The 23,186-nt window shown below is 32.4% G+C and overlaps 2 protein-coding genes across 2 annotated transcripts; both read left to right on the forward strand.

The window, feature by feature from the left end:
* The first annotated feature begins 1,321 nt into the window (after positions 1–1,321).
* On the forward strand, positions 1,322–9,976 carry LOC112458003 (probable nuclear hormone receptor HR3). Its single transcript, XM_025021380.1, has 4 exons — positions 1,322–1,656; positions 2,256–2,480; positions 2,936–3,280; positions 8,200–9,976. Exons 1-3 carry the CDS (start codon positions 1,503–1,505, stop codon positions 3,193–3,195), a joined length of 639 nt encoding a protein of 212 aa, XP_024877148.1. The 5' UTR covers positions 1,322–1,502; the 3' UTR covers positions 3,196–3,280; positions 8,200–9,976.
* A 4,277-nt stretch (positions 9,977–14,253) lies between these two features.
* Positions 14,254–15,983, forward strand: LOC112458004 (dynactin subunit 6). Its single transcript, XM_025021381.1, has 5 exons — positions 14,254–14,542; positions 14,916–15,086; positions 15,161–15,288; positions 15,486–15,628; positions 15,711–15,983. Exons 1-5 carry the CDS (start codon positions 14,493–14,495, stop codon positions 15,807–15,809), a joined length of 591 nt encoding a protein of 196 aa, XP_024877149.1. The 5' UTR covers positions 14,254–14,492; the 3' UTR covers positions 15,810–15,983.
* Positions 15,984–23,186: the final 7,203 nt, after the last annotated feature.

A 23,186-nucleotide genomic window follows, 5' to 3' on the forward strand; every position in this document is an offset into this window, starting at 1 on the left:
ATGTTATAATATGAAATCTTGAGGAAAGGCGATTTGCCAACGAAATTCATTAATCAACGTGGAAACTAGTCCAACCTCATGAAAAATTCATAAAGGGTTATTCAAAAATGGTAATTACTTGTTCTTTTATGTTACAAGGTACGACGCTATCTACTTGCTGACGCGATAAAATTATTATAAACGTTTTAGTGTATTTAATTACATGATAAAATGTTGGTCCTCTAAAACTTTATCTAGAAAGTTGAATGTTTGCGTTACGCACGTCATTTTGAATGTTCATTTTACGTATACAACGTTTATTAATGTAAAATATTTATGTTCTTTCCCACGCTTTACCTATTTTACGGTTACATTGCCAGGGAAATTGTAAAATCTAGCGTTTATTAATCTTTTATATTATTACTCTTTATATCCATTCATTTTTCATTTTTTCTGCATGATGTTATACATAAATTTATTTGTAAACTTCGTAAACTTTTTGCCTGAATTCCTATACATTTTTGCTTTTGTTATTTTCACATGCCATAATTATAGAAATGTAGAGTTTATTTAATTTGTTTTACATTGACTTTTTGCGGCTGCATTTTTTGTTTGAAAGTAGTTTTTGAATTTATTATATATACGTACATAAAATGTACATAAATGAATACATTTTTGTAGAATCTAGCGTTTATTAATCTTTGTGTATTTATCCATTTTTAATCTTTGCTGTATAATGTTATAGTTAAATAATTTATAAACTCCGTAAATTTCTTTTCATGGCATTCTATACATTTTTGCTTTTATTAATTTCACATATTACGATTATACAAAATGTAGAGTTTATATAGGGTGACGCATAAAACCGGACCCAAACGCAAAATACAGTTATAAACAACTGTTTGGGACCGGTTCGTGCCACTCCGTATATTTTTATATATAGATACCTATATTTTGTTATCACCAATTTCAATTATCAATATCTAACAGATAAATAAGTATATATATGCACGAAAATCTATTGCACAAACATAGTGTTCAGCATGAATTACTTACGTCTTTGCAACATAACAATCCACCGAATAAATCATTTCATTCAAATCATTGTCATTATTATATCATTATTTAGGGTCCTTGTACCAAATATCTTTTTATAAAAAATAAATCTTATGATAAATATAAGAACAAAATTCTTCAATAGTTACAAAAAACAATTTATGAGATGATTACATAGAGATAATTATTGCAACGGGGGATTAATGTAAATCATACAATTGCACGTTTAAGGGCTTTAAACCGAATAAGTTGTTCTATCTTTATATCGCTATTATTTTTTAAATGTAAACGCATATATATTATGGAAAAGAGCCTATTACGAGCGGCAAATTCGCCGGACTTTCGCAGATCCGGCACAAATCAGCGAGCTTCTCTCGAAAACGATAGCGGACGCGCACGCGAGGACATGCCTGGTGTCGACGGAACAGATCCAGGAGTCCTTCCGGAAGCCCACCGACATCTCCAGAATGATCTACTACAAGAACATGGCGCACGAGCAGCTCTGGCTGGAGTGCGCCCAAAAGCTGACCACCGTCATCCAGCAGATCATCGAATTCGCCAAAATGGTCCCTGGATTCATGAAGCTCTCGCAGGACGACCAGATTGTTTTATTAAAGGCCGGTATGTAACTGCATCGGCATAAGCACGGTTTCCCTCTTACCAGCGATAAAATTTTATTGCTCTTACGCGTGCTCTTGCGCGCGATTTGACTGCAAATTTTTAAGAATTTAATCTGAAGATTAATTATTCTACTTTTAATTCTTAAGTGGAACAGGTAAGTAACTGCATAATACTTACTTAACGCAGTTGCTATTGATCTTGTTCTTTTTTCAAATAATATTAATATTGACAATAAATAAATGAGATACGACCATACGATATACAATCAAGTTAAGAAAAATGCCGTTAAACGGTCAAAGAGACTGTATCTTAGTTGCCTAATAATATTATTCGCGTGAATTTTGGTAACGTGCAATTCTTCACCTTAGTCATTATTAATATTTTATTATCAAAAAAATTATAATAAAATTTTTTGAACATTTGTCAGTTTTGTTTTAGTGTTAATAAATTAATAAATACTAGTTACCGCTTGGATATGTAATCGTTTCTTGTTGCATTAGAACAGTGAAGATAATCTCCGTCAGTTTCTTAAAAAATCTAAATAAGTTGAAAGTGAGAAAGTGTAACATCTATGCTAATATCCTGCTAAAATGTAATAGGTTCCTTCGAGTTGGCTGTGCTACGAATGAGCAGGTACCTCGATCTCCAGCAAAACTGCGTCCTATACGGCGACACCTTGCTACCACAGGAGGCGTTTTATACGACGGATACGGCGGAAATGAAGCTTGTTTCCTGCGTGTTCGAGCTGGCCAGAAGCATCGCCGAGCTGAAGCTCACCGAAACTGAGTTGGCGCTCTATAGCGCGGCTGTTCTACTTAGCCCTGGTGAGTGGCACGAACGCACAAAAGTGTTTTTCACAAGTTTGTTACATAAATTTTTTTAAAATTATGAAAAATATCTGTTATATATCTATGTATATATCATTAACTTTAAAATTTTAATACTCACGCTTAAATTCATCTTAATAAGTGTATCAATACTGTGTATCAAGTATATATTTTGTTACACATATATCATCCATTTCATACACAAATACATATTTCATTGCTTTATTTTATCAGCATTATTTGTTATATCAAGGATGAAAAAAACGCGTTTCTTTTTTTTTTAATAATGTATGAAAACATCTGACTTCTGGCAACAATATTTCCGATGGAAGGTCTGTAAAGTTAATCGAGTTGAATTATAAGAAATTAACAGAATAAAAGAAATCTCGTATTTTTTTGCCTTTGCTGTATAAGCAATGCCGTAGTTGACTGACTTACGGTATCTTGCGCAGATCGACCGGGACTGAAGTGCCTGGGAGACATCAATAGGCTGTCGCAGGCGGTGATCAGGGCGTTGAGATCGGAACTGGATCGGAATCACGTTACGCCGATCAAGGGCGATGTGACCGTGTGCGACGCGATTCTCGCCAAGATATCGCAGCTACGGGAGATCTCGCTGCTACACATGGACGCGCTGGCGAAGTTCAAACGGTCGCAGCCGCACCTCGAGTTCCCGGCCCTCCACAAGGAACTCTTCAGTGTCGATAGCTGAACGAACGACGCGGCGCGGAACGTCGTCCCGGCGCTGCCGAGCGGACAGGAGCGCGAGTAGCGTCCCCGGACCTTGCTCGGTCAAGGTGAGTCCGACCGTCCCGGAAGAGAGAGATACCCGACGAGATCTCGTGGAACCGGGGGACCGGAAGTGGCGACGCTTCCTAGGAAGAATCCGCGAGCCGGCTCGGATGAGATCGAAAAACGATCTCGATGACGAGAGACGAGGTAACACGAGTGTCGTCAATCACAGATCCGATCGATCGTGTCGACGAAATCCGTCTCGTCGCGAAACGAGTGAAAAGAGGTTGTTGCCTGTGTGTCGGGAACAACGGGACAGAGGCAACGCGAAATCATGGCAGTCGTTTACATTATGTTAGCTTCATGAGTCTTCGGATCGGAGATTCGTGCTTTTAAGACGACTACTTTTAAGACGATTCATTAAGAACAGGTACTCGGAAAAGCGAAGAACGATGTCAGAATGTTTATCTGGATTCTGCGATTTAGGATGCAGTCGTAGTCACACGGTACATTTAGCGCTAAATGTGGCTCTACAGTTTTCAGCTCATTATTACGATTCTTACATTAGATGATATTAGGTAAATAAATCACGTTTAAATGTCAAATATATGAAGTAAATGAAAACTATACTCTCTAGAATGGTTAAATAGAAAGCTGTTTAAAATAATTTAGAATTGTTTGACGTTGTTTTACTTGAAAAAATGCACAAAAGTGATAAATTTAGTGCACAAAATAAAAATTTTAATAATTTTAAAGTTAATGATTAGAAATGTAAAATTAATGTTGATATTTATAAATCAGTATAATAAAGGATTTATAAATATAACGATTTATAAAGCGACGTGTTCTAAAATTTAAATAAAGATTAAAATATATATCTTTTTATAAATTTATATTTTAAATATTTGGTTATTTTTTAATGACCAGTGATATCACATGATTTTGTTACTTCTAAACAAATAACTTTATAGTCTTCGTGATACCGAAAAAAAATATGTATACGTCTTTTATCAGACTTTTATTTTATTTAAAATTAAGTTTGAATAAAATCGTATTAACGATTAAAATACAAGCGGGCTTGTATTTGAGAAATTCTTAATAATATAATCACTGATACGAATAAGAAGCAAATAAGAGCCATCCATGCATGTAACGAGAAGAACGTTACGTATAATTCCAACACGAAAAAATGCGCGACGATGGGACATTTTTTGTATTTATTTTATATTTTATTTATTTAATTATTATATAATATATACTTGTTGCAGGATTTTTTAGTCTTAATAGGGGGATGTAAAATAAATAAAAATATATCATTTTATATGACAATATGTTTAAATCGGCATTATTTTGTTAAAAGTCAATATTACATACGAGACGTATAAGAAAGGTATGAAAGTATCTAGATGCTTTTTAAATAAAAATTAGCATTTTTAATTTTTACTAAATTAATAGGCAATACATAAAATATTTATTTTTATAATGCATTGTCATATGCACGCAAACAAAAGGGTAAAATTTTGAGCTATCAGTATACTTTTCATTGCAAACATAAATAGTTGCCTGACATCGCTTTTTACAAAATCGCTTGTCCGGGTACCAGTATATTAAATCGGGAGTCTTACATCGCGCTATATTGTATATAATATCTTTCTTATTGTTCAAATTGCAAAGAAGAGAAAAAGAATGAATCTTTAAGAAAATAACAAAGGTGAACGAACACCAGATTGTCTGCGCGTACGAATTTTTTTACAATATTTTAACTCGTGGGATGCATATGACATAATAAACAATACGTAATATGCAAGTTTTAACCCTTTAATCGGTAAATTATATCTATTTTATATTTTATTATATTTGAAAGGAATCATTAAAGATCCTTTGTTAAATCTACCGTTACTTGTATTTTATGAAGAAAATGTAAAACTTGATCACAAAATTCATAAACATTATTTTATACAATACAAGTGATTATCACTTATTATCTATTAATTTAACGATAATTCGAATAATTTGATTACTGCTTATAGCATACTAAGTTGAAAACCGTAAACGAGATAAACTCAATACTGCCGTTAAAAGGGTTCAAACTGATGAATTAGAAAATAATTTGTAAATATGCTTATACGGTTACCAACAATCTGATACGAAATCAGATCGACCCTGTTTCTCCTTCTGAAACGTCCTCGACTCTTCGATCCTTCAAAAAGTGATAAAAATATGACTTATTAGCTAGTTGACTCTTTTGCAATTAATAGTGTTTATAATATATAGTACAGCAATTTTCTTTAAATCAAATCTCTTCTACAAATGTTAGATCCTAAACAATATTGCCTGGACGTCCTGAACGAGAAATCAAAGTATATTAACGACGGATGAATATGATTGAAACTGAATCAGAATTTAAAGATTGTTTGTAAAAACCTTAATTTTACTAAGTCTGTATCAATCTTCTCCATCTCTTCTGAACGCTAAGGAAATGTTATTATACTTTCACGGAAATACAAACTTTTAATCTGAAAAAATCTGATTCATTCTCCACAATCCCTTTCATCCGCGGTTACTTCAAACCAGGTGGCTTGAATTCCAACCGATCAGCCTACCGGATAGCGTTTTATTGACCGTAATACATACTAACTTATTTGTTAAACGTTAGACTTTGCCTCAATTTTAATTACGCTATGTTAAACTTTGTATGCGTTTATATATATTTTAAGATATTTCTCGTTTGTAATTACAAAGTATTACAATTAACACGGTTGAATCGGAAAATCGTAGTAGATAATTCGATGAGGGTGCGTAACTATAAGAGGTACGCAAGATAAGTTTGTTTTTTAATGTCAACGAGAGTGGATATTTTGTTACCAATGATTGGATTTCAAGCTGCAGGATGTTCCAAAGAGGTATATATCGATATGACAAGATTCTTTGATCTTTTTATTTAAGTTTCCTGCGATTTATTTGCGAAACTTAATTACGGTAGTTAATTTATAATTAGTATCAAATTTATTTCTTTCTTTTTATTAAAATTAACTTTTATGAACTTATGAGATGGATAAAAATAGCTTATTTTGTATTTAATTTACAGTACATACTTTATCATGAAGGAAATTTAATTAAAGACAACATTAAATTTAATTAAAAAAAACATTTGTATTTATGATTTTTCCAATAAACCTTGCGATTGTGATATCTTTTTGGGACGTTTTGTATTTTTTGCTTGTATAATAAAATTGTGTTAAATTACATTATTCGCTATGTCATATAGTAGAAAATGATATTATCATGCAAATAAGCGTTGAAATCAAATTAAAATGTCCGGTAGGCTTTCAAATGTATGTCACGATGGACTGTCTTATTGTTAGATAAAAGTATATCGAATGATGCCTCTCTTGAAAGGCAACCATAATTGGTTGCCTATCCTCAGTCGGATGATTCTTCCTAGGAAACGTCAAGCTAAGCGCACTTAAGGTAAATCTGGGAAAGTAGGAAAAGTTATACGATAGAATCACGCGAAGAAGAAAAAACACATCGAGACTGGAACGCTGGTACATGGCCTCGCTAATCGTTGACAGATATTTTGAGGATTTATTACGAACGGAAGAACTTTGTAATCTAATTTTCAAGCTGGAGAGTTTTTCGTTTTAAATAGAATGAGGTAAACTAGAAAATATATTTTACGAGAGATTGTCTTTTCGAGATATGACGTAACAAATTTAAGGGGATCCTATAGTGGCGGTAGTTACCGACATTTTTTCATTTTAAGGAATCTTTGAATTGGCTTTACAGAATTGCAAGTTTTTGGTCTAGAATTAAAGTACGCACAAAAATCTACATCGCGTTATACGATTTCATATCGGGAACGAAAAAAAATTAAAAATTTTACTAATTTGGGCACATACAACTGTCATCTGACGACAATAACAAAATTACTACAGTTTATATATATATATAATGACACCAAGGCGACGTAGGGACAACATGTAGGAACAATATCGTGTAAATAAAACTAAGATTCAACGTCTAAAAAAGAAGATTTTGTAAAATGAAGTTTTATTAAGCAAAAGCACATTCAGGTTGATAGGATAAGCAGTATTGCGTGTAGCGAGAGATGGCGCAGCAATCGAACAAAGACAGATGCCTCTTGTTAGACAAGGACAGTTATAGATATATAACATAGAAAACAGGATTAGAAATGTTGACATTACCGACGTCGAGGAAGTTCGGCCTTCGCTATAGGATCCCCTTAAGGCGTATGTATTTCTTTCAAGGTAGATTTTAGATAATTAAAAAAGTAAAACAAATATATGCGGATCTCTTTATCGTTGTCAAGTAAACGCGTTTATATGTAATAAACTTAAAATTTTAAATACGATATTATTGTGTCTTTCACAACCGAAGGAAGTACATAATAAATAATAAGTATAGTTTGTTAATACACGATGAATAAGTAGTTAGTCAAATGAATAGTATCTACCACAAACACAATTTTAATTTTGTTTTACTTGTTTTCGATTATGGTCATGAAATCAGCGATTTATTTTATACTTATCGCAAATTTTTCAATTTTTATTACATACAAATTATTGTATTGGTTGGATATTAATCCAACGTTTAAAAATTGAATATATATATATGTAATATATACAAGTTAAATAAGCATACATTATTTGGTATTTACTATTCGTTGTTTTTTTTTTATGCTTCAAAGAAAATGTGATAGAAAGCTTAAATTACGAAGCTGACTTAAGTTAGCACTTTGTCCGATCACGCGTAGATCATCTACTGGCGTTCGGTGAACCGCGATCATCTCACACGTATTCTTCACGACGGCGACGACGACAATGACGATGACGATGATGACGACGTCAGGTACATTATACACAATCGACTGAATAGTTCTATATTCATACGGTGCTTACGACAGGGAGCAAACCAGGTACAAGCGTTATTTAACCGTATATTCGTCTCCTTTCTGTTGCAGATTATTTCCTTCGTAATGAACGTATTGGGCCTTAAATAAACATAAAAAAAAAACATTGTTATATATAAAGTATACATAAAAAAAGCAACATAAAGTATATATACAGAAGAAATATATATATAAATATAAAGTATAAATATATACATATATATATATATATAGTGTGGATGCGTATGTGTATACACGCGCGAACGATACGTCTCGGAGAAGCAGAGGTGTATACACATACGCGTGTCGTTATAAGATTATATTATATAGACCGAGAGAAAAAAAAATCGCGAACGCGTGCGAAGGGAGCGAGTGAGAGCGTGAGGCAAGTGCGTGTGTGTGAGCGAGAAACGACGAGTGTGAGTGCTGATCGGAGAGAGATATCGGTTGTTACGATACATACATAAAGTATATATTGTATTAACTAAAAAAAGAAATAGTGGACGGTGGAGAGGGGGAGAGGAGAACAGTGATTAACCGAGTCCCCGCCGGGACGGTCCGAGGATGGATCCGCGAATAGTCGAGGACTGATGTTTCCGCGAAAAGTGAATCTCGGTTGGGCCGCACGTGCGAGACATAGACAGACCGATATTATCGCACCGTCGAACACGAGAGTGCGTACGACAGGCGGGCGAACCCGAATAGCATCGACGAAGGGCAGAGCTTATTGCAGAGGACGAGGAACCGTGAAACCGCGCCGGAGTTTAGGTGTAATTAGGCGCGATATAATGACGACGACGTGGACGTCTCTGTTCCCATTACAGTTTTTCTCCGCAAGCTTTCACTCGATCATCTCTTTCCCATTTCTATTTTTATCTTGCCCCTGTTAATTACCGCACCTGTGTACCGATTGTTAATGATGTAATTATTAGTGATAAAAATATGTGATGATGATACGGGATAGACAAATGCTTAGGGAATTAAGAAGTTCGATGAAGACTGTTAAAAGTAGGAAAGAGAGAAACTTAGGGACAGATAAAAAGAGAAAGATATAAAAAGTTTAAAGCCAATTAGGGGCTGAAAATCGAAACAAGAAAATAACAGAATTTGTAGAACTTATAAAAGCATGATTTATTGATTGTCATTATTGTACAATCGACATGTACGAATTGTGAAACAATTGGAGCCTCTTTTCTCTGCTCGTGCAGTCTGTAAAGGACCGATATATTTATTCGCTAAATGTTCGAACACAAATGTTGATTGAGTAAGGACATACGCAGCAAATACAGCATCTTCTATTTAAAGATACGACAAAATTACTCTTTTAATCACGTTGTCACATCAACGCGCGTCACATTACCCATTCGATAGGAACAATTTCTTTCAACTTAGAATACTCGGCGAATAAACGTACCCTTTTACGTGCAATTAGTTAAAAACTCAAAAAACATCGGCTGCGGTTGCGCGTTCTGTCGCCGCCGCGAGTTCGAGTAGTGATTCGAATATAGTTCTGAGCTACTTTATAGCATAAATACATATATAAATAAATAAATATATATATAAATATATAAATAAATAAATAATTATATATAAACACTATATATATATAATATATATATATATATATATATATGAGAGTATATTTCGGCGGAACTACCGAGATTCGACGGTCCTCGCGATTGATAAGAATAATGAGCGATTATAAAGAGTGATCTCGTTCCCGGACCAACCCGGCCGGATCTCACGGTGACACGTAACACGCTCACGAATCCATATACATACATACATGCATACGTACACACATACATTCTTATATACAACATATACACGCAGAGACAGACAGACAGAGGAAAAAAGGAAAGGGAGTGAAAGAGAGAAAGAAAGAGAGAATGAAAGTGAGAGACCGAGAGAGAGAAAGAGAAAAAAAAACGTTATACGAATCGATATGCGCGGATGCGACTGATAGAGCTAACCGACCGCATTATGTGGGCGCATTAAAAAACGTTTTTGGTACTATACGGCACTTGTATGACGCGTCTCTTTATACGTAAACCCGTACTTCTTATGGATAAAGAAAGAAAAAAGAGAAAAAAATAACACAATAGCCCGTTGTCGCGCGCTGAGACACCCTCACGAGGCGTTTATATATATATATATATATATATATATATATATATATATATATATATATAATATACGCACCGTCACCGGCTTTCCTCGCTGTCGTCGATCGTTGATCGAAGATGAAGAAGATCGAGATGGATTTAAGTAACGGCTCGCCGTTTGCTCGTCGACACTTTCGCGACCGCCCGCATATTTTTAGCTGAAAATTACGCCGTCGTCGTTCGGTACCGGGCCAATTAAAAAAAAGTATTCGTACGCCTTCGCGTTGTTACTAAGTATAAAATTATGTTGCTAAGTGGCAGGCAGGAATAAAAAGAGGGGTATTCGTACGCCATCGCTTTATTGCTATAAATAACATTACGTCGTTAAGGAGCAGGCTGAAATAATAAAAGTATTGTACTTTTATTATAAATATCTTTAACTCTCTCGTTGTGCGTAACGCAATATTAAATTCTTTAAGAAACGTATGTATGGATAATAATGTGTGATGTATGTAATTACAGCATATTTTAATTAAAGGTTACTTATAGCGATGACGTGCGAATACCGTTTGTCTCGTTCTATAATGAATTTCTTTAAGATGAACTATAAATATTGCAGCTACTTATGTAAACCCTAAACGGTATAAGCGGGGTCTGACAGACCGTTTTTAATTACCAGACGTTATAGAAATTTTATAACGCTCTATTATTATTATTTGTTTGTATTTATAAAGTTTAATATAAATGAATAAAATCTAATTTCCACACACGTAGATTTCGGACACATTTATTTTCATTATATATGATTATACATTATCACCATTTATGCAACATCCCTCTTTGTACTGTATGTCGGCCCCTTTAATTATACATATATTATTACGTAAGTAAAATAATTTATACTGTTTAGGGTCTCCAACAGAAATATTATATATTTAACTCATTATTATATCCTTATCAAAAGCTTATAATAAAGCTATTAATGATAATGAAATAATGCTAAAAAAAGAGCATCACAAGACTTTTGCTAGAAATTATAAACATTTTTTATGCGAATTTAATCTTTATATTTACATTTAATAATATTAATAACATGATCTTACGTAAAAGAGCATAATATAAGTATAATTGCGACTTTTAATGAGTTAAATGTATCGATATTAAAGTTGTATTAATCTACAGTCGAATATTAGTGGTCGCGAAAGTGTTAAGAATGTATTGTTGTTAGCCTCACATGTATATACATATATATAGTTCAATTTTTATTGCGTATTTATGTATTTTTATCTTTTTGATATTGGATAACAAGAGTATATATTAATTCCTCGCGTTGGGACAACCATTCAATCAATTTAAATGACAACTTACAATTTTTGCAATGACTTTATAATTGTCAAATGGATTATTGTTTATTCGTTAATGACAAAACAAATTTTTCATGCAAGTATTTAATATGATAATATGACATTAGAATGGCTCATCAATATGATATATTAACTCAATAGAATGTCAATGCTGCATTTGTTAAACTTCGTTAAAGATTGGAGAATACTAATTTTAAAAATAAGATCTAACTTCTTGATACTTAAAAAGTATCTCACGTTTTTCAAATTTCAGAATTTTGAGTGTCTGCTTTTTTCATTTTTGAGTCTATCTCATTTCTAAATCAGTTTAACTCTTAGATTCTCGAGCCTTTTGAATATTTTAATCGTTGAATGTTTGTTATATATTTGCTTCTTGCATTTTTTAATTGGATTATCTAAAAAAAATTCTTAGTCATTGCCAAGGCAGCGAAGAATGAACCAACAAGCTTGCTTTAGCTTTCTACTGACTGAAATACTGATATTTATGTTACTTAAGATTTGATGATGATTTATCATATAACTTTTAATTGATACGAGTGAGCATAATTAATTTTTTATTCTCTTCGAAAATATTTATTTGTTACAAAGAACAAAACGTTATTTTAAAATAGTTTTAGAATAAGATGAAATCAGAATTGCGCAACCCTAATTATATGATAAGATCACAAGTAGATAAGTGAGAAATAACTTTCGGATGCATATGCTAGGTCAATTTCATTCTAACATATTTTTGTTTACAGTCAAATAAACGTATATTTGCATTTTTTGCATAATTGCTAAATATAATTACATTAATAACATTGATTGGAAATAGTACGAAAGAATAGTAAAGTCTATTTTTCTAAATTTTTTATTGAAAATAAAGCCATCTAGGCATCACAAAGAGGGGCAGCTTTAGTTACTTCATATCTTTTTAAGATGTTTAATAATAAATTAACGATAATATTTCTTTCTGAAAGCAAGGACATAAATTGCTTTTTCAAATATTGAGTTTATTTTCGTAATTGCGACATATTTATATTATGTTTACATTAAAATCTTATCTTGTTTCTTCTAAAAAATAAACAAAGTAGTTTGACTCATACGATTTTCTATATATCAAACAGCACAAAATTTAATCATAAATGTTTTTAATGAATCAATCTTGTTACCATTGACGAAATTAGTAGAAAAGGCTAATTATTCTTTTATCATTCATCACGAGATTAGAACGTGCTCGTTTACGCAACAGTGTGCAGACAAAAGTATCTTAATATGCATCCGAGAGAATCGTAGATTCGCAATCGAGAGAGGATCGACGAGAGCGACGGCGAATCCGTCACGGTGCGCCGACTGACACGCTTTCGGACGGTTACATATACTTATAGCGAGAAATTAAGAGAATGCATATTATTCTGCCGATTAACGAGTAAGTGCGTAGGATTCGTTTAATTGTAGATCGAACACGATACACAGTCACGTTACGCGCGAGTGCAAGATGCATTACCATCTACGACCCTTCTTCGCTCACATCTCTATCCCCTTTACTCGAGAGCAACACGCATACACGCATATACACCCACAGAACACATACACACGCACATACACGCATACATACATACATACATATGTACACAAATACATCCATATACAATGTACACACGCATACGCGTACAATAAAGGCGCAACACATACACCCGCACGCACGTTGCAATTAGACGTTATTATCGCAATTTGGAGTTAAATTTTATAATATATAATATATAAAAAATATATATAATAAATATATATATAAAAGTTGACGGATAATATAGAGTTATGTTAAATATCTAAACGAAGGTATTCATGTGTTTCTCATGTGTGAATACATTATCCCTTTTGTTGCGCAATCACAATCGCAAGATTTTCCCTTTTCTCTCGTAATCCCTGAAATAGCTTAAATGAATACAGAAAATATTTGCACATTATAGAGAGTTCTCATTGTGTAGGGATTCTTTAATTTTTATTATATTATAACATTAAATTATTTTACTCACATGTACATCTTAATAAATATAAATCAAGATTTTAACAAACAAATGATTAACGTATTAAAGTCATATACTTAATCTTATAAATATTTGAAATTTATTTCTAATGAAAAATTATTTATAATAGCATAATAATATTGCTTAAGTACTTCCTTTATCTTTTTATATTGTACTAATAAATAGACAGACTTTTTAGACATTACTTTTATCATAAAATTCAATAACTGCTCTTTTCTTGTGTTTAACATTTATAGAAAATGTGTAAGATTTATGACGATTTTTGAAAATTTATTTATTACCTTTAATTATATATATAATTTAGAGAAAAACTAAAAATGCTTAAAATTTTTTGTTTAACATATTTAAAAAAATATATAAAAAATAATTTTTATTTTATCTTAATAATTAATATCAGTGTAAACATTTATATAAAATTTTATAATTCTATTCTAATAATAATTTAAGAATAGCAATTATTTTTTAATTTAAGAACATAATTTAAGAACAATGATATTTTTTAAAATAATTCTACATAAATTTAAAACTTGTATTGTCAAATTTTTATTTTTTAAGCAAAACGCAAAAATATTAATTAATATTTTAACATTATTTTTGTATATCTTACTTTTATTAATTCAGTATTTGATTTTGTTTGCATAAACAATTTTATTCAAGAATTCTTTAAATAGTACATACATCTCTTTCAGCAGAGTATTTGAGGAATTTAAATTTTCTTGCACGATACTATCGAGAGAAAATGGCGAACTATTCGATAAGTCGACTTGGCGTATACACTTGGCGTATACGCTTGCATCTGTAGTCATCTGTAGTGAGCATAGAGATCTTTATATCTCTATGGTAGTGAGTAAAGAACTGTCATCGATTAAATGGACGGAAAAATGAATTCTAGCAATTCTTCGGCTTATCGCCGCATCAAGTAAGTTTAAATAATGATTATATAAAAGCAAGAGACACGCCAGTGTCTTTTCTGCACAATTTTAGTATCTAATAAAGATTGCTTTATCATTATAATAGCAAATTTCTGATATTTTGAGGTTAGGTCAGTCCCTAACCCCTGATTGCACATATTCACAACAACAATATAATGTATAAACACGCACATAATATAGTCATATTCAATAAGATAAAATTCAATATCTTTTAACATAAGCACCACATGAATGCCTTAAGTCTTAAGTCATGATAATTAATGAGAGAGAGAGAGAGAGAATAAAGAACGCTAGTTATTAGATACCAGTGATATCTTTCTAAGTAAATTGTATGATACATTTACAATGCTATTTGCATAGCTTAAAAATCGCACCTGGTGCAGTAGTGTGCGAAGAGAGCATTCTAAAAGGGGACATTTCTATTGGTGCGAAAACTATAATCCACCCTAGAGCATGTATTCTAGCGGAGGCTGGTCCGATCATTATAGGAGAAGGCAATATTATCGAGGAAATGGCAACTATAGCCAACAGGCAAGTTTAATATACTTGCATCTTTTGCAATATATGCAGTGGCATACTAATTTATTAATTTAACGCTACTATAGGTTGCCATCCGATGCTCCGGAACCTGCAACAGTACCAGTGCAAATTATAGGGAACTATAATGTATTTGAGACTGACTGTGTTTGTGAATCATATAAAGTTGGCGATAACAACATCTTAGAAGCAAAAGGTACATATGTAGCAGTTGCTTTTAGCAATGTATGCAAACAAATATTGTGATTGTAGTATTAAATCGTACGAGTAGGACTTATTTTATGTCAAACTAGAAGATAAGGATCTTTAAGAATTATACAATGTCATACTATTAATTAATTATAAGCCCGTTTATAATTAACTTATTATATATAAATATTATTTTTCCAAAAGCACAAGTTAGTCGAGAAATTGAACTAACGAATGGATGCGTTATTGGAGCTGCATGCTCTTTGACGGAGCAAGAAGTAGTACCAGAAAATACAATAGTGTACGGCAGCCAGTGTCAACGTAGAGAAATGAACGACAAGCCATATGTAATTGTTATATATATCACACTATTTTTATTCTTTTGTTTTATGAGCCCAAATATGGTTTTCCTACTTTATTGTATTTCAGCCTCAAATTGGACAGTTGGACTTTCTGCTGAAAGTACTCCCGAATTATCACCACTTTCGCAAATCGAATGTAAAGTCAAAACCTGGAGGACCTGTGTGAATAATATATATACCCACAATCTTTGTAATGATAAAAATAAGATAATATGTTTAATTTTTACACTAATTATACGAATTGTATTTATTGAAAAAACCTTATGCTTGCAATTCAGCAAACAAATATGTATATTTATTTCTATTACATATAATAAAATTTTTCTGTATTATATTGTGAGCATGATGTATAAACATTTTAATGAATTTTAGAGAAAATTATTATTAAATTATTGTAATATTATTATATTAATTAATTGTATATGCAATGTAGATGCATATTATATGATTAATTATTTTTAAAAATTGCTGATTTATTTTTAAAATTAAAATAGAAATAAAGGATAAGTAGAAGATTGATAAACCGAAAATACCACTTCGAGTTTTTCATTAAAGATAGAACTAATATAATTGCCATAAATTTTTTTTACATTTGTTTCCGCAGGGATAACTAATTCACACAGTCAATTGGGCTTAGCAAATCCACGAACTCGAGCTCAATGCATTGCAAATTTATTCGCATATTATACACATCCACAATCACGTATTTTTGTGAATAATAATGCAATAAATAATTGAAGGAAAGTGTGTAAAAGAATAATCTATTGTAATTTAATGCAGAATAATCTAATTTAATGTAGACGGAAAAAGTTTGCTTATCTTTTTGTATGCGCCTCTTTATTACTAGTTTATTCACATTTGGACATCGTAAACAATGCGATTTATTTCAAAAAGTATCTATCTTATGAATCTATTACAATTACTGAGTTTAGAAAACATTTGCAATACATTTGACTTTTTGTCAGTATCAAAATTCTATAATTTTAAAAACACGATAATTCCAACTAAAAGAGAAAGAAGTTATAAAGTGCATAAAACATAAAGTTAAAAAATTTTGCAGACATTTCTATAAAAATAGTGTTGAAAAATATGGCAGAGAGATAATAAAAAAAAAATCGGACAACAATTTATTAATATTTTACGAAGATTGCAACGACAATTTATATCTTTGCTTGCAATGCTTTGATACCATACATTGTCATATCTCTATTTAAGTTTATATTTTAAAAAATATAATTAATATATATTTAAAAAATATTTATATACATGTACTTTACATGTGCACTTATTATTTTAAATTATTTTAATGTTTATTATATTTACAGTTTTACTAATGTTATTATATACATATTTTATGTATTTTTAGTAAGTTGGAAATGTCTGTCACGGGTAATTTCCATGTAATAGAAAAATCGAGTGCCGATAAAGTCAGTCGCCAATAAATCCCATAGCACTCAACGTGTTAAAAATAAGAACATAGACAAGACTCGTGTATATGTTTGACCTAGATCAAACGAAATAGCACAAGCTAAAGCTTATTTTTACATTTTAGTCTTAAGGCTTTTGTTCACTCACTGCAGCCATCTCTTGTTGACGTCAGACACGAAAAAATATATCATGAAAATTCTCGCAACGTATTACATTAAAATAAAAATGTTTACTTTTTTAAATAAAATAGCAGCTTTTGTAATTGACTTATAAAATATATCAAAAACTCCCCCCTTTTATTAATCACTAAATAATCCATATATATTGAATTGAATTGTGCCTAATCAAGGACGAAAACAAGCTGACAGCTACTGAATTAAAATAAAAAAATTTTTCTTTTACATATTAAATTATAACAAATTGGGAGTCTTCGATATCTTAACACTATATTTTAACATTAACGACGATTATTTTAAATCTAAAAACGTTGCTAATTTAGTTTTTTAACGCCTTATACTCCACAATTATGTCAAGCTAGAGTGACGCTGTGTATACTATCAACGCGGACTTGGCAATCGAGCCAGCAAAAGCTTTAAAAAAATTCTACATTTTTCCTATTAGTTTTTTCTTTATATTTACTTTTTTTATAAGCCAGAATTTTGTTTTTAATGGAATTAAAAATATTAAAATTTTAAAGTAGTTAAATAATTACTTTAAGATTAAATCTTTAAATTTCAAATCTTTTATTTCTAAACCAAAATTCTATTTTTATTATACCTTCTTGGTTATATATTTCAGTTTACGTTAATCAAACCAAAATAGCACAGTCCAGCAACGTTTGTTATTGCAAAATATGCTACAAACTGGGGATCTTGCATATACACTCTTGCATTAGCATTTAAAAAAATAATTTCGTTGAAATCTACTTTTGGATAACTCTGACCGCAATTGAACATCAATCTATCCCGAGAAGCTTTTTTTTACTTTAAGTTACATAATAAAGAAATTCCATTAAATCTTTTTCTGTACTGTTTTCAGATAAATTAAAAAAATATTTTACCGTTGTAACATTAAAGAGAAATATTTATAATTTCTTTTATAATAACCAATTTATATACCTTTGAATTATGTAAACTGAGTTTCATATAACGCGAAATGTGTCTCCTGTATTATACGTTTATTTTATTGCATTATAATAGTTCATTCTCAACTAATTCTCAAAATTAATAAATATTGTTATTAATATAACGGACTGAAAACCTTGACATTTATCACTAATTTTCATGAATTCTTCTCAATTTCCTGTTATTAACAAAAAGTTAATACGAATAATCGATTCATCAAAAGAAAGGAACCCTCGCCACTTTCTCAACGAGCGGAAATACGAATAGAAATATTAGCCACTCTGTCTCTTAACCAACTCTCCGAGGAATTTAACGGCGTAATGCTAAACGCTACATCTATGAATATGAATTAGCGTCTCGTCGAGGGGGTTGGTTGCGAACCATTTACCGCTTCCGTCAGCTTAGCGAAACGCGTCAGTGATTATCAACCCTCCTTTATATTTGAGTTTATACAAGAAAATAACGCGTTTTGTATCGAGATGTGAAAAGCTATAATAAATAGTCAATTTTAGATATATTTTTATAAGGAATTTATTCGCTTGAAATACATTAATCATAAATTTTTGAACGGCTTTTTAAGTTTTTATTGTAAACTTGCAAGATTTGAAAAAAGTTAGAATTTCAAAATTTATATAAATGTTATCTCGCAATAAACATTTATTTAAAATGAACATTAGTCTTAAACGTTAAATGAATATAACGATTGAAACATTTACAAAAGCTCTGTTGTGTTACGTATTAATTTTATTAACAACAAATTGACCGGACACCGACTTAAGTGTCTCTAAATGGCAAAAGAGTCGCAAGCGCACCCTTACTTTAATGATCGGCCACGGCAACCCCCTGTGACGTAACTCTTGTCGCGAAAGTGGTGACTCGAGAGAGCTGTCATATTTTGACATCCGCAGCGGACGTTGGAGAAAAGAGAGAAAGGGTGCAAGAAAGAGACATGAAGGGAATGAGAAGAAAAAAAATTATTTTTCCAAGGGGGTTGGTTGAATCCGCAGTCGCAGAAAATCACAGAAGGAGAAACTAACAAGGAGAGATTCGAGAGCTAACGCTTTTCTGACGAAATTACGTAATTTCTTCTTGTCGGGTCATCTCGACCGTGATCATCTTTTTCCTGGTTGATTTATATGCATGATAACTCGAAAAAGAAAATATAATTGAATCGATGAATTAAAATATTTATATACATATAATCTTTAAAATCTTCAAAAATATAGAAGAGATATTTCTGTAAAAATGAAATGGGGCTAACTATATATTTTCATTTACTAATGTTTTTATAAGCGAAATTTGATTAAATAAAAATTTATTTTACTTATTGTTAGAATTAATCTTTGTTGTGCACACCTCTTCAAAATTACGTATTTGTGCACAGGGGATCTATTAGACCCCAGTCACTTTTAAACGTTTATTACAGACGTACAATTCGTTATTTTGACTCAAACAAAATTGCTGGCTATTGTTCAAAGCTTCCAAAATAAGGTCTAATAGGTTTCATTAATATTTTGCAACATAAAAGAATTATAAATGATATGTTAACTTAAAAAAACGAAAAATGGACTTTTCACTTAAAAATGTATAAAAAATTCAATTTTTAATTTTTTTTATAATTTTTGCGGGATTATTTTTTTGAAATATTACACTTTCAAGGAAAAATATTAGTTTATAGCGGAGTTGAAAAAAGTATATTTATATTGCTACGAAATCACGCGTTTTTCAACTTCTCACCACTGCCAAGAGCAGACTAAAACCGGGCGGGCAAAACTATGTATAGGATCTTGAAGTGTTATCCCTAAACTACAGGTAAATGGCAGCACAGGTCCCGATCCGTATTGTACGTATTAGAAAAACGCGTTTGAAAATACGCTGGGGTCTAAAAAACCCAGTGTGCACAACAAAGGTTAATCCTTAGGCTACATAATTCATATATAGATCTCGCATGTGTTCCTTTTATCGCGTATAAAACTCTAATCAATCAAATCTTAAAGAATTGTATATGAAATAGAAGTAGAAAAGACTGAAGAATATAACAGAATTTGAAAAATTGCCAATAATTAATATTAAGTGTCCCAAAACATCAATTTTTGAAGAGTTTTAAGGGGAGCCTGCAGCCGTATGATTTACCGACATTATCGTTAATCAATGGATCTTTTAATTGGCTTTACAGAATTGCAAGTTCTTGGTCTAGAATTAAAGTCCGCACAAAAATCTAGGGTGGAAAACGCGATTTTATATCAAAAGCACCAAAAAATTAAAAATATTACTTATTGGGGCACATACACAGCTGTCACCTGACGACAATATTTGCTTAAAACAAAAATTCTACAGTTTATACGTACATAATGTTTATCATCCACCCTTGGGAAAACATGTAGGAATAATATCGTGTAAGTAGAAGTAAGATTCAATGCGTACTAAAAAAGATCCATCTAATAATTATTTTAGTAATGTAAATACGGATGCAGGATGACAAGAAGAGCAGCAACAGTAGTTGCCGGATCTTGCGTAAGATGGCGAGCAATCGAAAAAAGGACAGATGTCATTTCGTTAGACAAAGACAGATATAGGGAAAACAAAATTAGAAAGGTTGACATTATCGACAACGAGGAAGTTCGCCAGTCACTGCAGGATCCCCTTAATGGTTGAGATTTGAGGTGTAGCCTTTAAGGGTTAACCAGCTAATTCTTTTTTCTGATACCACCAATTTGATTACAATCAATATAAAATTAAATCAGAGAACTCTAAATAATCAGAAGTAAAAATTAATAATGAAGTATACGCAAGAGATAATAATTGTTATACATTTTAATTGGAAGTAAAAAGGCAATGTGTCTGCATATGTTACTTGTAAAATTACGCAACAGCTTACTATGCGTGCATGAAAATTATATACAAATTACGTAAGACAGACGAAACAATCGCGGAAGTGAACACGTCGCACGTCAAAACCATTCTCGGGAGATAGCCCGTATAGGTACATCGCTTTTAACTCGAAGATACGGCGGGGGCCGAGGTTTGAGTATCGAATTAGGCGTGCCGTCAAAAGTCGCTCGAGCGATTGTCATGATCGCGCGAGCGGTGCGTGCAAACGATAATAATCGACGGACAGCCCCTGGGGTGTGTTTTGATTTCAAGCACCGCGATCGCGTCGGGCTGCCGCTATATCACACACGCGCATAGAGTATCTGCGCAACTAGACGCGGGAGGGGCGGGGGGGGGCAATGTGAATAGAGAGAGAAACCCCCATTTGGAAGATATGGGAAGGAAAAGAAGGCGAGATCAACCTCCCTCGACCCCCTTGACGTTCCAGTCGCGCAAATTGACGTCCGCAGACACGAACCCCGCGCTCGTCCAATGCCAAACGAGAGTGACGAGCGTTGCGAATCCACGACTCGCTTAACATTTCCATTGTGAGCGCCGTCCCCGGGGTTCGAGAGGCGGAAAGAACGGGGGGGTTGCTCTGGGGGGAGAGAACCGCATCGAGCGCGCGCAAAAGCCTCGATCCTGCGTCGAGGATTATAATAATTGCGAATTAATGTCGGTAATCGGCCGGCGAAGTTGACCGATCGACATCGCGATTAAGCACGGAGTATTTAATCCTTCATTGCCTCGTAGAATTTACGCGTGTAATTAAGAAAAAAGAAATTTTATTCAATTATTAATTTATGTAATTAAATGTGTTTTCATCTTATTATTGTTTGTCATCTTAATACATGTTATTGCGATAAATTATATCACCACATGCCTCAGTGGTCGAATTGGTACGACACCCATCACGGAATGAGGGAGGTTCCAGGTTCGAACCCTGGCTGAGGTAATATTTTTCACAATAAATTTAATTATTTAATTAAGATGCTTATATAATATTATAAGCATCTAAAATTACGTATCAACTTTAGAAAGACCAAAATCCTTGGTCGAAACTCATGGCAGTGACAATTTGTCACGATCGTTACCACGATTGTAATCATTGCCAGTATAGTCAATTATGTAAATTCTCAATTGTGTTATATAATTAAATTAATCAATATTTTGATTCGAATATATCTGCATGGATCATTTACAGGTGACAGATTACTATTTTTGGAAAATTTACTTTTGGCAGAAGATTATTTTTATCGACTAATTATTATCAGTTTAAAGTTAAATCAATCAATTATTAATTTTAAAATCTGCTGCGCATAATTAACTAATAATAGGTAATATTAATATTTTGGAATATATCTGTGAGTGTACGTATTTTTATTATTATCCAATAATAATAATTTAGTTATATTATTTAATTATTATTTAACTATGAATTTAAAGTACTTTTAAATTTTACTTATCGCGATTAAATAAACCGAGTGACAAGTATGATCTATTTCAATCAACTTGTAATCTGCTTCTCTCGAGAAAAGCAAAGAAGAAGGAGATGAGAGATGCGTAACCAAGAAATATGCAGTCTCCATCGGCGCCGACAAAACTTTCCTGGAGAAATGTATATGAAACTTTAGCAGAAATTCTTTAAATACATATCTGTTTTAACATTTTTATTAAGAAAAAATTATATCAATTTTTTTTAACAGAGGGAGAGAACCTTGTATTGTGTACCAAATATACCAATAAATTAATATCTTATATATACGTATATATTGCCTTTATCAATAGTTAAAATTACAATGTGATTTCGTCAGACAAGTGAAGACATACTGCGGACAACTTTTTCCCCCTTTTCCGAATATTTCTTGATTGAAAGAACGCAAGTGCAATTCGTCGCACCCCTCTCGCTGCGCCTATGACAATCTCGATAGGAAGATGAACGATCGGATCGCGACAATGAATAATACGCGACGGGCGACGGTTAAACGCAGAAGCTGATCGGATCGGGGGCCCGCCTACGAAGAGGTGGAGGAGGATCCGGACGCGCGAGCAAACCACCCGTAAAATCCGAAAGGGAACTGCGCCGCGGCACGGTGAGACACGGGGGTGGGGGGCGGGGG

Source organism: Temnothorax curvispinosus, unplaced genomic scaffold, assembly GCF_003070985.1.
Source record: "Temnothorax curvispinosus isolate PA1 unplaced genomic scaffold, ASM307098v1 QBEX01008590.1, whole genome shotgun sequence".
Classification (NCBI taxonomy): domain Eukaryota; kingdom Metazoa; phylum Arthropoda; class Insecta; order Hymenoptera; family Formicidae; genus Temnothorax; species Temnothorax curvispinosus.

Coding starts and splice junctions, on each gene's coding strand:
- LOC112458003 (XM_025021380.1), top strand. CDS start 1,503: ATGATCTACTACAAGAACATGGCGCACGAGCAGCTCTGGCTGGAGTGC. Junction 1,657..2,255: donor GATTGTTTTATTAAAGGCCG/GTATGTAACTGC, acceptor AAAATGTAATAG/GTTCCTTCGAGTTGGCTGTG. Junction 2,481..2,935: donor GGCTGTTCTACTTAGCCCTG/GTGAGTGGCACG, acceptor TATCTTGCGCAG/ATCGACCGGGACTGAAGTGC.
- LOC112458004 (XM_025021381.1), top strand. CDS start 14,493: ATGGACGGAAAAATGAATTCTAGCAATTCTTCGGCTTATCGCCGCATC. Junction 14,543..14,915: donor TCGGCTTATCGCCGCATCAA/GTAAGTTTAAAT, acceptor CTATTTGCATAG/CTTAAAAATCGCACCTGGTG. Junction 15,629..15,710: donor AAATGAACGACAAGCCATAT/GTAATTGTTATA, acceptor ATTGTATTTCAG/CCTCAAATTGGACAGTTGGA.